Source organism: Pleurodeles waltl, chromosome 3_1 (assembly GCF_031143425.1).
Source record: "Pleurodeles waltl isolate 20211129_DDA chromosome 3_1, aPleWal1.hap1.20221129, whole genome shotgun sequence".
Lineage (NCBI taxonomy): Eukaryota > Metazoa > Chordata > Amphibia > Caudata > Salamandridae > Pleurodeles > Pleurodeles waltl.
The window spans coordinates 935,145,489-935,159,133 of NC_090440.1; the positions used below are offsets into that span (position 1 = coordinate 935,145,489).

Sequence of the window (13,645 nt, forward strand, 5' to 3'; positions counted from 1 at the left end):
ATGCTATGTCCCAGTAAAATGCCAAAACTGTTAAAAAATTTGTTTTCAAGTCTGCCTGTTCCTGAAAGCTGGGAAGATGGTGATTTTAGCACTGCAACCCTTTGTTGATGCGATTTGCATGGTGAAAAACAGATTTCTTTTTCTGCAGCACCGTTTTCCCATTTTTCACAAAAAAAACAAGTTTTAGCTGTATTTTGGTTAATTTCTCAGTCCCCCCCCAGGGAATCCACAAACCCTGGGTACCTTTAGAATTCCCAGGAAGTGGGCAAAAAGGATGCAAATTTGGCGTGGATAGCATATGTGGACAAAATGTTTTTTTTTGGGGGTGGGGGGGTAGGGGTGAGGGCTTAGCAGCAAAGGGGTTAAGCTGGTTTTTAAGTATTACAAACACATGAAAGATCAGAATGAAGTTTATTAGAAAAACGGATATCTTGTTCATTGCAGAGGGGTTTCAATTATTTTGTTTTCAACTTTTTAAAACATCATCAAATCAATGCAGGGTGTTGTGCCGATATAATGACAGTGTTAAGCAAGTACACTCCAAAGAGTATTTATTTTTTCATTTCTTAGTATGACTTATTGCTGATAGTTGGTTAAAAAAACTACTCTATGAGGTCTGCTCCATGGGAATTATTTTGCTGTATATATATGGATTAACAGAACTTGTTTCTACCTTAAATCTTATATTATTATTCTCAGTGTTCCCAGACACCATAATTTTAACAGGAAAACTGCAGGTGGAAATAAATGAGTTGGCTTCTCCAACCAACAGAGCATCCATATTACAGTGAAAGATTTCTGAAGTGTCTGAATGAACTGATCATCCTACATGATAATCTCCAAGACCAAATCTGAGCAAATTTCACCAATTCTGAATGACTTGCACTGGCTTCAATTGTGCCACAATAAAATTCATATGGTAACTACACATTTCATGGCAAAACTCCTAATCACCATCTCTGGTGCACAGCAGGGATTCAAAAGCAAAGACACTGCAAATGAATATCTCCAAGATCAAAGCATATCTAGCATTGAAACAACACTTTGGAGATGCAACCAAAATGTGGAACTCCCTTCATCCTAAATAAGAACCCAGCTGAGCCTCGTGCACTTGAGTAAACTACTGAAAACTCATTTTTCATCTCCATCTGAACGAAATAGCAAACTGATGTTCTGTTAATGGAAGAGATCCCCACTGAAATGAGAATTAAATATAACCTGATGAAATTTGGGATGAGATTTAAAACACACAAGACCTACCATGCTGCTCACACCTGCTTGTATCCATCAGCATCATACAATGAGTTCAAGCATCTTCAGCATACTCCATTGCTTCCAAGCTATAAGTGCGCTCTTTACAAGTACTAGGATATCCAAACTTTTAATTCAACTCTCTACATCAGTCAGAGATGAATACTAATTTAATTCCTTCTAATTTAACTCTTGAATTTAATGGTTACATGTGTCAATTCACCCTTCTTCCAACCACTAGCTCTATCGACATCACCCTCCTACTGCTCTACCCTCGTTACTCCTCCTATCTAATACTCCTCCTGATATGCCTGTCACATTTACAGCATCTGCTCTATCTCCCCACTGATCCCTTACACAACCCATCTGCTTATCCCTGAGCTATCCCAAAACCAGACACTTTCTATATCTTCTACACACCTAGTATATGCCACCTGCTTGTCTTATAGTTCGCTTTTACTAGTCATGTACAAGCCTTTTTGTCACAGTTTATGTTACTGTGTAAAGATCATCTATACCATTGGTGATGCAATATAACATGGCAACTGTGCATAAACTAGGGGATAAACCGTTAAGATTGTGCTCAGTGTGCTACTTTAAAAAAACACCAGAAAAAGATAGAATGAACATTTAACATGGAAATCACCAACAGTAGAGACTGAAAGGTTATCCTACCTGGAAGAGTCCATGGTGATGAACGACACCATCTTGATTGGGCAGTAAAGAAAGCAGAGAATATTCTGTGTGCAGCAGCATCTTGCCCTGACGTTCCTCTTGCGTTTCTATACTCTTGTCACTGCGCTCCTCTAAAGTAAGGATCTTGAAGGAATGGACAAAAACATTAAGATATTAAGACTGGTTTTTAATGTATTATCTCCAAATAAACCATCAATTTAAACAAATACAGTAGGCAATGTTTGTGCCATTTGAAAGGATGAGGTTACAACTCAAAGTCATCTTTAAAATAAAAAAAATAAAAAAAGAAGAAGATGCTCATAACATGCTAACCTAGGAGTTAAAGCTAAATTAACTCAAAGCAGTTCTACAAGGTGAACAACAGAAACATGCTGTGTTACACACAGCTAAAGCAGTCCACAGCAACTAAAGGACTGAATATTTTCACAGCAGTTTAGAATTCAACAACTCACAAATGGATGATGTAGGCTCTGTATATACTATCCCAAAGTAAGAGATAGTGTGCACAGAGTCCAAGGGTTCCCCTTAGAGGTAAGATAGTGGCAAAATTAGATAATTCTAATGCTCTATTTTGTGGTAGTGTGGTCGAGCAGTACGCTTATCAGAGGGTAGTGTTAAGCATTCGTTGTACACACACAAGCAATAAATGAGGAACACACACTCAAAGACTTAACTCCAGGCCAATAGTTTTTATATAGAAAAATATATTTTCTTAATTTATTTTAGAACCCCAAGATTCAAGATTTGAAGTAAATACATAAAATGCAAGGTACTCCACACATAGGTAAGTTAGGAACTTTGAATTAGAGCAGTACCATACACAGTTTCAGTTAAAATGGCAATAAGCTATTTTAAAAATGGACACAGTGCAAAAATCAACAGTTCCTGGGGGAGGTAAGTAATGGTTAGTTTTTCAGGTAAGTAAGGCACTTACAAGTTCAAGTTCCAGGACATAGGCAGCCCACCATTGGAGGTTCAAGACAACCCCAAAGTTACTGCACCAGCAACACAGGGCTGGTCAGGTGCAGAGGTCAAAGGAGGGCCCAAAACACAGAGGCGCCTATGAAGAACAGGGGTGTTCCGGATCCAGTCTGCCAGCAGGTAAGTACCTGCGTCTTCGGAGAGCAGACCAGGGGGGTTTTGTAGAGCACTGGGGGGGGGACACAAGTAGGCACACAAAACACACCCTCAGCAGCACAGGGGCGGCCAGGTGCAATGTGCAAAGCAGGCGTCGGGTTTTGTATAGGTTTCAATGGAGGCACCTGGGGGTCACTCTAGCGGTGCAGGCAGGGGACAAGGGGGCTTCTCGGGCCAGTCAGTGACTGGGCTAGGCAGAGGGGCGCCTGATGGTCACTCCTGCACTGAAGCTGGGGTTCCTTCTGGTCCTGGGGCCTGCGGTTGCAGTGCCTGGTCCAGGCGTTTGGTACAGATTTCAGTGTAGCCATTATGGAACTGTGGAGTTCGTGTTTGACAAACTACCAGACCATATACTCTTTATGGCTACCCTGCACTTACAATGTCTAAGGTTTTGCTTAGACACTGTAGGGGCAAAGTGCTCTTGCACATATGCCCTCACCTGTGGTATAGTGCACCCTGCCTTAGGGCTGTAAGGCCTGCTAGAGGGGTGACTTACCTATGCCACAGGCAGTGTGAGGTGGGCATGGCACTCTGAGGGGAGTGCCATGTCGACTTAGTAATTTTCTCCCCACAAGCTGTGAGGCAGTGTGCATGTGCTGAGTGAGGGGTCCCCAGGGTGGCATAAGACATGCTGCAGCCCTTAGAGACCTTCCCTGGCACCAGGGCTCTTGGTACCATTTACAAGGGACTTATCTGAGTGCCAGGGCTGTGCCAATTGTGGATACAAAGGTACAGTTTAGGGAAAGAACACTGGTGCTGGGGGCCTGGTTAGCAGGGTTCCAGCACACTTTCAATCATAACTGGCATCAACAAAGGGCAAAAAAATCAGGGGGTAACCATGCCAAGGAGACATTTCCTTACAGATAATTCGGACTTTGAGTTATCCAACACATTGATATCAGTGATTTAAAAGGTTATATGAAATTATACTCCATTTATGTAACATCCCTCACAATCATGTTTACTCAATCAATACACTAAGTGAAATAAGTACAAAAGAAATAAAAAATAACAGCACATCATTATCTTTTTTTGGAATCACAGGTGCAAGGGAACATCCCTTGGACGAAGGCGGTTTTAAAATAATCAAATACATGTCATTGTGGGAGCTACCATTTTAATGAAGCATCATTTATATATCTGGTGTTTCCCAGTCACCACATCTGATGATCATTTGGTCCCCAAAATCAAAAGTATTTAGGGTACAGCTAACTGCTAAACTACACAAATCTGCAGTGCTGATAACTGTTTAATTTAACGATATCAAAAGGAATGTACCAGGGTGGTCACCTGGTGGTTGCCTTTTAAAATACCATCAGAATCACACAGTAAAATGTGATCTCCAGTAAGGAAAGCAGACCACGATTATGCATCAAGTTTGAGTGAAGAATAACTGGTTTAAAGTCTATTTTGAAAAACAAAAAACGTTATTTATTTCAACTGCCATTATTATTATTATTAGTTTATTCGGTCTGAAGTTAGACCATTAAAAAGCATAAAAATGAACCATACATACAAGAAAATACAAAAATCATAACCATCCCGAAAAGAGAAAAGCAGTAACAATTAATACACTAGACTATTCCGGAGCAATTTCTACTTAAAAAGTGGTTCGTAATACTTCATAAAATACTTCGGACTTGTGAGATTTAAAACCAAGCATTTAAAAGGGTACTATAAGATAAGCCTCCTGTCTTAGGTAAGTTATTCAGGGCAATTAGTCTTACCATTTGCAAAGTGCTATGTGCTAGGATACTATGAATCGATTTAAAGCAGGTGATATAGCAAAACATTTCTAATGATACCTATATAGACTATTCTAGAGCAAGTTATACATACAAAATGATTCCTAATACTGCATAGAATACTTCGTGCTTATGAAAATTAGATACCGAACGTTTGAAAAGGTACCATAGAGATAGCCTTGTGTCTTAAATAAATTAATCAGGGGAATTAAATCTTACCATTTGCAAAGTGCTGTGTGCTGAAATACTGTGAATCGGTTTAGATTAAAAAATCCGCTAAAAACACAGACAATAATAAAATCTGGTATCATAGATAAATCGACACAGATAATTATATTTAAATTCCCTAGCTGCCTAAAAATCCTAGTCCACTAGCTGTTGAACCTCTCTTCAGCCAGTAGACTAGGGTCTAAGGTAGTCCTGCTACGAATTGACCATGCTGCTGACAGATATTTAGAAACAGAGCTATCATTTGCATAGTCTGTAGGCACTAGTTCGATTTTGTAATAGCAATACCTTACACAGGGGAATATTCCACCTTCCTCTAGGACGTTTATACAGGGGGCAGAAAAATAGAACATGCTCAGGAGTTTCCTTGCATGAGTGGCAGTTTATGCATTTGTCAGACATGGGACTATTAATCGGCCAGCGGGCCGTAAAGCTGTTCACTGCTAGTGTTCCGTACCTGAACTGAAGGAATAAGGCTCGGGCACGTGCTGGTATAGGGAGGTCCAAGAAATTTTCAGGCCAAGGTTCGTGTTTGACCAGCAGAAACTCTGCTGTCAGCCGACCTGGCCCATTACAGTGAAAAAGCTCCTCGTGGATTTTTCCCCAATATCGTTCTTTGATCAGCAATCTGGCGTTAGCGGGAATCATCTCAGGATTTTCCCAATAATGGGAGAAACCCATCTTAACCCAGGCAGTTTTCATCTTCCTCAACCAACAAACTTTTTCCCATCCCTGGAATGGTGGAGTAAGATCTTTGAATGCTATCCTGAAGGGCTCAAGTTCTTCCGTTTTCCAAAGTCGAACCCAATATAGAAGTGGCCTTAAGCATACTGTGTCTTTGATGCTGTTTATACCCAGGTCTAATCTTAGGGGAATCATCGGCGTGCCCTTCCCTAGCCTGGATATGTGTCTGAGAAAGTTGTTTTCTTTGGTTTGGAGGGTATCCAATTGTCTGTGTGAACCCCAGAGCTCTGCTCCGTATAGGGCAGCAGCACGAATTTGGACTTTATAAATTTCAGAGATAAGAATCAGAGGGGGACTTGCTACAGTATTAGCCTTTCGTTCTAGCACTCCGCTTCTTTGGCTAATAATGAGTGCCCCTTTTCTTATGGCTGCATCCCAGCTACCCTTATCTGATAATCTGATGCCCAAATAATCGTACTCTGTTACCCACTCCAAAGGGACTGAATCCATCATTATATTTGCTTTTGACTTCTTGTATGGAGTACTGTATATCATAAGTTTGGTTTTCTTGGCGTTGATATCCAGCCCATAATCTCTGCAAAATGCACAGAACTGGTTAACCAGATTTTGGATTCCCATGGGTATTTTGGCCAGCAAGATGGTGTCATCCGCATAAAGCAGGCATGGCACTTTAGTCCCAGCCAACTTAGGGGAGTCATTGGTGCAGTTTGCTAGATAGTTAATGCAGTTGTTTATATATAGGAGGAAAAGGGTAGGGGCTAGGACACAGCCCTGTCTGACTCCTCTTTCGATGGCAACTGGATCTGTTAAATCGCCATCCTTGCCACTCCTAATTTGTGCATAGGTGTTCTCGTGTAGTCGGACCATAAGTTTCAAAAGACCCTTTGGGATGCCCATGTTGGCTAATGTCAGCCATAACTGGTTCCTGGGGACCAGATCAAATGCGGCTCTAAGGTCAATGAAGACCACAAACAGGTTGCCCCCTCCTATTTCCAGAGCCTTCCATTTGATTGTTAGAAATCTTAAGACTTGGTCTATGGTACTAACTGCTGGCCTAAACCATGCTTGCAAGTTGGAGATGGCATTGGTTTCTGAAATCCATTCTTCGAGATGAAACAGGACTTGCTTAGCAAAACGTTTTGGGAAATTATCATTGTATTGTATTGTAATCGTATTTATATAGCGCTTACTACCCCTGACGAGGCGTCGAAGCGGTTTTTGATGAGTAGCACGCTACTCCGGAACCCAACAAGAATTAGTGATGGATTAGTATCATTTAATAATGAGTACAGTTTTAGTATTATTATGAGTTAATTTGAGCCGCGGATATGAGAGTTTGTTAGTTAGATTGACTGGAGTAATGGAGGGGTGGAGGAGGAAAGAAATCCAGAAGTGTTAATTGGGAGTATATCCTTCATTTACTCAATCCAAAGGCTTGGGATGGGTGGAGGGGGGGGAAGAGTATTTGGAAGGGTTAGGGAGAGCATAGTAGCAGGGTGAGATGAATGCAGGAGAATTTAGTAGGGTTGTGTGGGAGGTCACAGAGGTAGAGTGAGGTTTGGTGAGTTAGATGTGGAGGTGGAGGGAAGAGTTTAGGCAGAGATATTTAGGAGATGAAAGTGGTCGAAGGGATTTGGGATGAGTCAGAGTGAGAATGGAGGATAGTTTGATAGAGACATGACATAATAGTGATGAAAAATGAGAGCAGAAATTCATAGATATCTAGTATAACAACCCAAAAAAAACCAGGAGCCATGCAATGATCCACAAACATGCCAAGCACAGAAACAACATATACACACACATATATATATATATATATATATACACACACACACACACACACACACGAATACACACACATATGCACATACAATACATAATTAGAATCATGGGTAAAAAATACTTAGTCAGACAGGTTTAAAAGAGTGTGTGTGTATTTTATTGTTATGACACTAGCAATACATATTTTCCAAAGAAACTATAAATAAATAGAAATATACATATAATCTGAAAAAATATTTATCCACATAGGCATATGCAGTTCATAGTTGTTTGAAAAAGGTGGTTATGAAGGAAAGAGCCAACTCTTGAGTAGTTTTCTGAAAACAAGAAAGTTATCTGTGGCTCTTATAGTTGGGGGTAATGAATTCCATAGTTTGGCTTGCTTGGACGGAGAAGGATGTACCACCTACAGTCTTTTTCTTGTATGGTGGTGTTCTAAGGCGGGGTGCCAGTCTTGAGCGGAGGGTTCTTTGTTGGATGTATTTGGTAATTTTCTTTCTGATAGAAAGCGGTCTTGTTCCATGTATAGCTTTGTGGGTGATACAAAGCAGCTTGAAAGTGCATCTTCTGGCAACGGGTAACCAGTGTAGTGCTCTCAAGGCAGGGTAGATGTGGGCTTGCGGCTTTATATATAGTAGTAGCCTGGCTGCGGAATTCTGGATACGTTGTAGTTTTTTCATAACAGATATAGATGATCCATAGTAGAGGCTATTGACATAATCCAGTTTGGATAATACAAGTGAGATAGTAGCTTGCACCTTGTGTGGAAATCCGAGGTGGGGGAAGATGCGTCGTAAAGTCTTTAAGTTGATGAAGCTTGTGCGTGCTAATTTGTCTACTTGGGTATTCGTAGTTAGCTTGGAATCCATGGTGATTCCTAGGTTTTTCACTTCCTTGGATAATTGAGGAGGTGGTCCGAGATCGTCAGGCCAGACGCACAGAGGGTCATAATTTTTCCAGTCACCACATATGAGTATTTCTGTTTTGGAGGTATTTAGTTTGAGATGGCTCCAGGTCATCCACTGATCAACGGCTCTGAGGCAACTGAAGATTTGCGAGTTTTCAATGTTTTTGGGGTCTTCTAATTGAAGTAGTATTTGTGTGTCATCTGCATAGTTGTAGCATGTGAGATGGAAATCATTGATCAGTTCTGGTAAAGATATCATGTAGATGTTAAAAAGCAAAGGTGAGATGATTGACCCTTGGGGGACCCCTGTTTTTGTGAGGTAGGGTTTGGACGAGAAGGGGGGCGAGTGGATGATATTCGCTCTTTTTTGGAGATAGGAAGTAATCCAGTCGAGAGCAATCCCTTGTATGCCGGCTTCGTGGAGTCTGAGTTAGGATGTCATGGTCAACCGTATCGAAGGCAGCTGAGAGGTCCAAGAGAAGTAGTGCAGCAACTCCATTTCGGTGGACTGTGTTTTTAAGATCGTCCCAGATTGCCATGAGTGCCGATTCAGTGCTTCTTCCTGGGCAGAATCCAGTTTGGAAGTCTGAAAGTATAGAATTGTCTTCAATGAATTGTGACATCTGGGCAAATGCTGCTCTTTCTATCAATTTGCCCAGGAAAGGTCCATTTGTGATAGGTCTGTAGTTGTTGGGGTCTTGTGGGTCTAGGTTTGTTTTCTTTAATAATGGTCGTATGTATGCCTTTTTCAGGTCTGTAGGAAAAGTTCCTGAAGTTAAAGAGTTGTTGATGATTCTTCTTACAGGTGTGGCAGCAGAAGTTGATAGCAGGATGTTCTTGAAGATTTGTGGTGGGCAAGGGTCAGAAGGGCAACCAGAAGGTCTGCTTGCTTTGACCAAATCCATAAATTCATCCTGGGATATTTGTTTGAAAGACTGTAGAGGTTGGGATGGTTTATTCTTAAAGGGTATTTTAGTAAAGGGGCTGGTGCTGATGGTTTTCTTCTGTTTTAAATAGGAGTCCAATGTGTCTGCCTTGGTTGTGTAGTGAGTTGCCAATTTGTTTGTGAAATCTTGAGTGGTGGGATGACTTCCTTCCATGCATGTGGGTTTTCGAAATTCATTGAGAATTTTATAAAATTCCTTGGTTGTAGATTGAGCATTTAGAATTCGGTCTGAGTAGTATCTTTTTTTTTTAGCTTTTTTGATTGATGATTTGTATAGCCTGTTAAGTTTGTGTAGCTGCAGTTTGTCTTGACTGTTTGTTTTGAGCCAGGTCCGCTGCAACTTTCTGATTTGTTGCTTTATCTTTTTAAGTTCTGTGTTTCTCCAAGGTGTTGGTTTTCTTTTGTCATGTTTAGTTTTTCTGAGTGGTATTAGGACATCGAAAGCTTCCTGTAGCCACTCAAAGTTTTGGTACAGAATTGATTGTATCTAGATCTGTGTTTGCTGTTAGTTGTGTTTCTAAGTGATCCAAATTGAGTTTGCTCCATGGTCGATAGGTGTATGTATGTAAGTGGTTGTGGGGTGTGTTGATTTGTGGAGTTGTCTGTCGGAAAGTTATCAGATGGTGGTCTGACCAGGTGGTTGGTGTGATGCTATGAATAGTAACAAGTTCAGGCTTAGCAAAAATTACATCTAGGATGTGACCAGCGATGTGTGTGGGATTGTGTACAATCTGATGTAGGTTCAATGCGAGTAGGCCAGTGGTGATAGCTTTTGGATGGGGCATATTGGGTTTGTCAAACCAAATGTTTAGATCCCCAAGAATGCATAGATTGGAGTATAGTATAATAAGGTTTGAGACTGTGTCAAGAAAAGCATCAGGGAAAGTGGAGTTGTTAGGTGGAGGTCTGTAAAGGAGGAGAAAGTTACAGGAGGAAGTTGGAGTAGGGTGGCATCTGGTAAGGAGGGCTTCACAACCTTGTATGGAGATGTTGTCTGTTTTACTGAGGTTTATTGCCTGTTTGAATATAATAGCTAGTCCACCTCCTCTCTTGCCTATACGGTTTTGTGTGATGGTTTGATAGCCCGGAGGAAGGGCTTCGTGCAACACTGGTGCCATGTCATCTCCCAACCAGGATTCCGTAATGAATAGTAAGTCAGGTTGTGTGTCTGTGAGCAGGTCGTAGATGTGGTGCTTGTTTTTTTTAGAGTGATCGAGCATTTATGAGCTGGCAGTTTAGATAGGGTGTGTTAGTGGTAGTGTTGTTTTGTTTAGTAGAAGGGTAAGTAGTATAATGTGAGCTTGAAGCAGGAGTGTTGCTAGTTTTGATAACTGTTTGAGGCTCACAATAGTCTTGCTGTTCAACATAGTGTTCCTCTTCCAGCAGGTTAAGGAGGCATTTTGTTGGGTCTGTGTGTGTGGGTGGTGAACTTGGTGGCTGAGAGAGCCATGAGGAGTGTAGTGTTTTTTGTAGGGTAGTTTTATTATGTAACAAACAAGGGGATGCGAGGTTGCTACGAGTGGCATGTTTTTTATTTTGTTTGCGTTTGTTTAGTGTGGATGGAGTATGGGTTAGGGGTGGTGGAGGAGCATGTGGATCATGATGTAAAGCCCTAAATTGTGCAATGGAGGAGAGGCGAGTGAATGAAGGTTGCTGGGATGGGGTGCTTGTGGTAGGTGTTTGTGAAGAGTGGGGGGGGGGATAGGGGTGGAGATAGGATGGAATTTGTATCCTTTGTGTAGTCCTGGGGGTGGGAGTGGGTATGACTGAGTGTAATGTAAGTTTGTGTTGTTTTGATGTGCTGATGTTTGTGGTCGGTATTGTTTTTGTGGAAGAATGAGAGGGGCTATTGGTGTAGTTGTTTTTGGTGAGGGATTTGTATGTGAGTTAGTGCTGCTAAGTGGAATTTGAGTGTTAGATGGGGTGTTGATGTGTTTTGGAGATGAATGTATGAGGTGTGTAAGAGGTGATGGGTGTGTGTCAGGGAAATAAGTATTAGTTGAGATGACCGGAAGGGGTAATATGTGTGGTGGAGTGAAATGTGGGGATTGTATGGTTGTGTGTAATTGGTGAGGAGAGGGGAAGAGTGTTTGTAGATGATGTGTTTGAAGGCAGGGTTTGGGCATTGTTATGAAGACAGGCGGTCTGTGTGGAGTGAACAGCGGATCGTGTTTTTGGTTAGTATGAGCAGAGAGTGTGTATCTGGGAGACTGAAACTGAGAGAATTGTATGTTGTAGTTTTGTATTGTGTGGGTGGTGGCAGGTAGTGTTAGTGGGAGGGGACAGAGTAGTGTTTGCTGTGAGAATGAAGGTGTTTGACTGTAGTAGTTATGGGGGGTATGTGTATATGTGTTGTATGTAGGGTATTGTGTTGGGTGGTGGGGCAATGCAATATGTCTGTGGTCAGTTTGTGATGCATGAGTTGGATATCTTTGCAGATAATGCGTTTGCATGTTGAGGGATGTGTTGGGGTGGAAACCATTCCTCGGGACATATGAATTGGGCAGCATTTCTGGCCCTAGTCCCTACCTGTCCCGAACAGGCCCAAACAGACAGCTGCCCTTGTCCTCTCCGCCCTTTGCCTCGACGCCCGGGCTGAGACGCCCTGAATCCTTGTCTTTTATAGCCCTACCGGCCAATAAGAAGCTCTTCCTAACCCTAGCCAATCCTATTTTAAACCCCCAAATTATCAAGTAAGGCAATTGGACGGTAGTTGGCAGGGTCAGAGGGGATGCCTTTCTTAAAGATAGGAACTATCTCCGCTCCCTTCCAGGAGCTCGGGATAGGCGCTCCTGCAGCTACTGCATTGGAGACCAGGTTCAGGTATGGGGCCCATATATCCGGACTTGTCTTGTACAGGTCCCCTGGGATTTTATCAAGGCCTGGGGCCTTTCCCCATTTCAATGAGACAATCGCAGCCTTGGTTTCTGCCAGGGTGAATTTGATCGGGGAAGTCTCAAGGGTCATAATATGGTTCAGTTCCCTGGTAGTAACATCTATAGGCCCTGAATATAATCGGCCAAAATGATCTGTCCCACTCTACAGGGAGTACTGAAGCACCGGGCAAACGATTTTGTTCTACCCTAGCATCGGCCACCAGTTTCCAGAATTTCGAGGTATCATTAGCTTTTGCAGACTCCAAAAGAGAAGCCCATCTAAACTCATCCCATCTCCTACGGGCTCTACTAAGTTCTTGTTTGTAATTTTTCCTTGCTTGTCTTATGTGCTCTGCCTGGCCCCCTCTTAGAGCTCTCAGTAGATTTGTGCTGTGCTTCCCTACATGCCGCACTAAACCACCCTGCATTACACTTTTTTGTTGCTTTACTAGCAATTTCTTTGGTGAAAAGATATTTTAAAGAATTAAATAATGATGTGTGGGCTGCTATAAGCCCTCCACCATCTTCTAAAAGCAGGGGCATACGCTCCATGTGGTCGGCCAACTGGCTATACAAGGATATCATGGTACCCGAATCAGTGCTCGCAAATTCCCATTTGACATTTCGTCTGTTGTTTGTCAGTGCAAGCTGCTGTTCGAAAATCTTAGGGCAAGCAGCTTCAGTTAGAGGTAATAGGCTCCTAACCGATAAAATCAGTGGCTTGTGATCACTTTCCTCATGTTCTAAAATCTTCATGTCAGCCATGTGACCCCCACAACCGAATGTCAAGCAAAATATAATCTATCTGGCTCTTCTGGGCTCCGCACCATGAAGGTCAACATCCGATCGGGAGCGACCATTACAGGCTCGGAGACCATGTGCCAGTGTAATGTCCACGACTTGGTTACACTGTTCATTTTTGGTCTTTTGCTTGACACAAGTTGGGGGATACCCCAATAAGCATCCTCTTCTTCATATAGTTCCTGGGCCAACGAGTAGGGCTCAAAGGTAATATTAAAATCCCCTGCGATAAGAATAAAATGGGAAGAGGTTTTGCAGGAAAGAAAACTGTCTAAAATAGTTAAAGCGTCTGACTCATATTTGCTGCCCAAGCTCCTGTTGTAGATGTTAATTATTAGGAGCGGTTTCTCCTTAAGAGATGGTATTGATAAGCCCATCAGATCGGGACAGCCCATATCTACTATTTCAACCCGACATTTGAGGGAGCAGCTAAGCCATATGAGCAGCCCGCCTGAGGGTCTCCCGGAGATCGCCTTGGTTGCTGGGACCCAATAGCTTTTGAAACCAATTCTATATTTGGGCTCCAGTGCCCACGTTTCTTGGAAGAGGCATATTTTGTGTTCATCTA

The 13,645-nt window shown here is 42.1% G+C and overlaps 1 protein-coding gene across 3 annotated transcripts in view; it reads right to left on the reverse strand.

Moving 5' to 3' along the window:
* Positions 1–13,645, reverse strand: part of STK40 (serine/threonine kinase 40) — a 354,611-nt gene that overhangs the window by 215,734 nt on the left and 125,232 nt on the right. For all 3 annotated transcript variants that reach the window (XM_069223947.1, XM_069223948.1, XM_069223949.1), the window contains exon 5: positions 1,927–2,070. In XM_069223947.1, the coding sequence (XP_069080048.1) occupies positions 1,927–2,070 (144 nt within the window). The remainder of the gene's footprint in view (positions 1–1,926; positions 2,071–13,645) is intronic.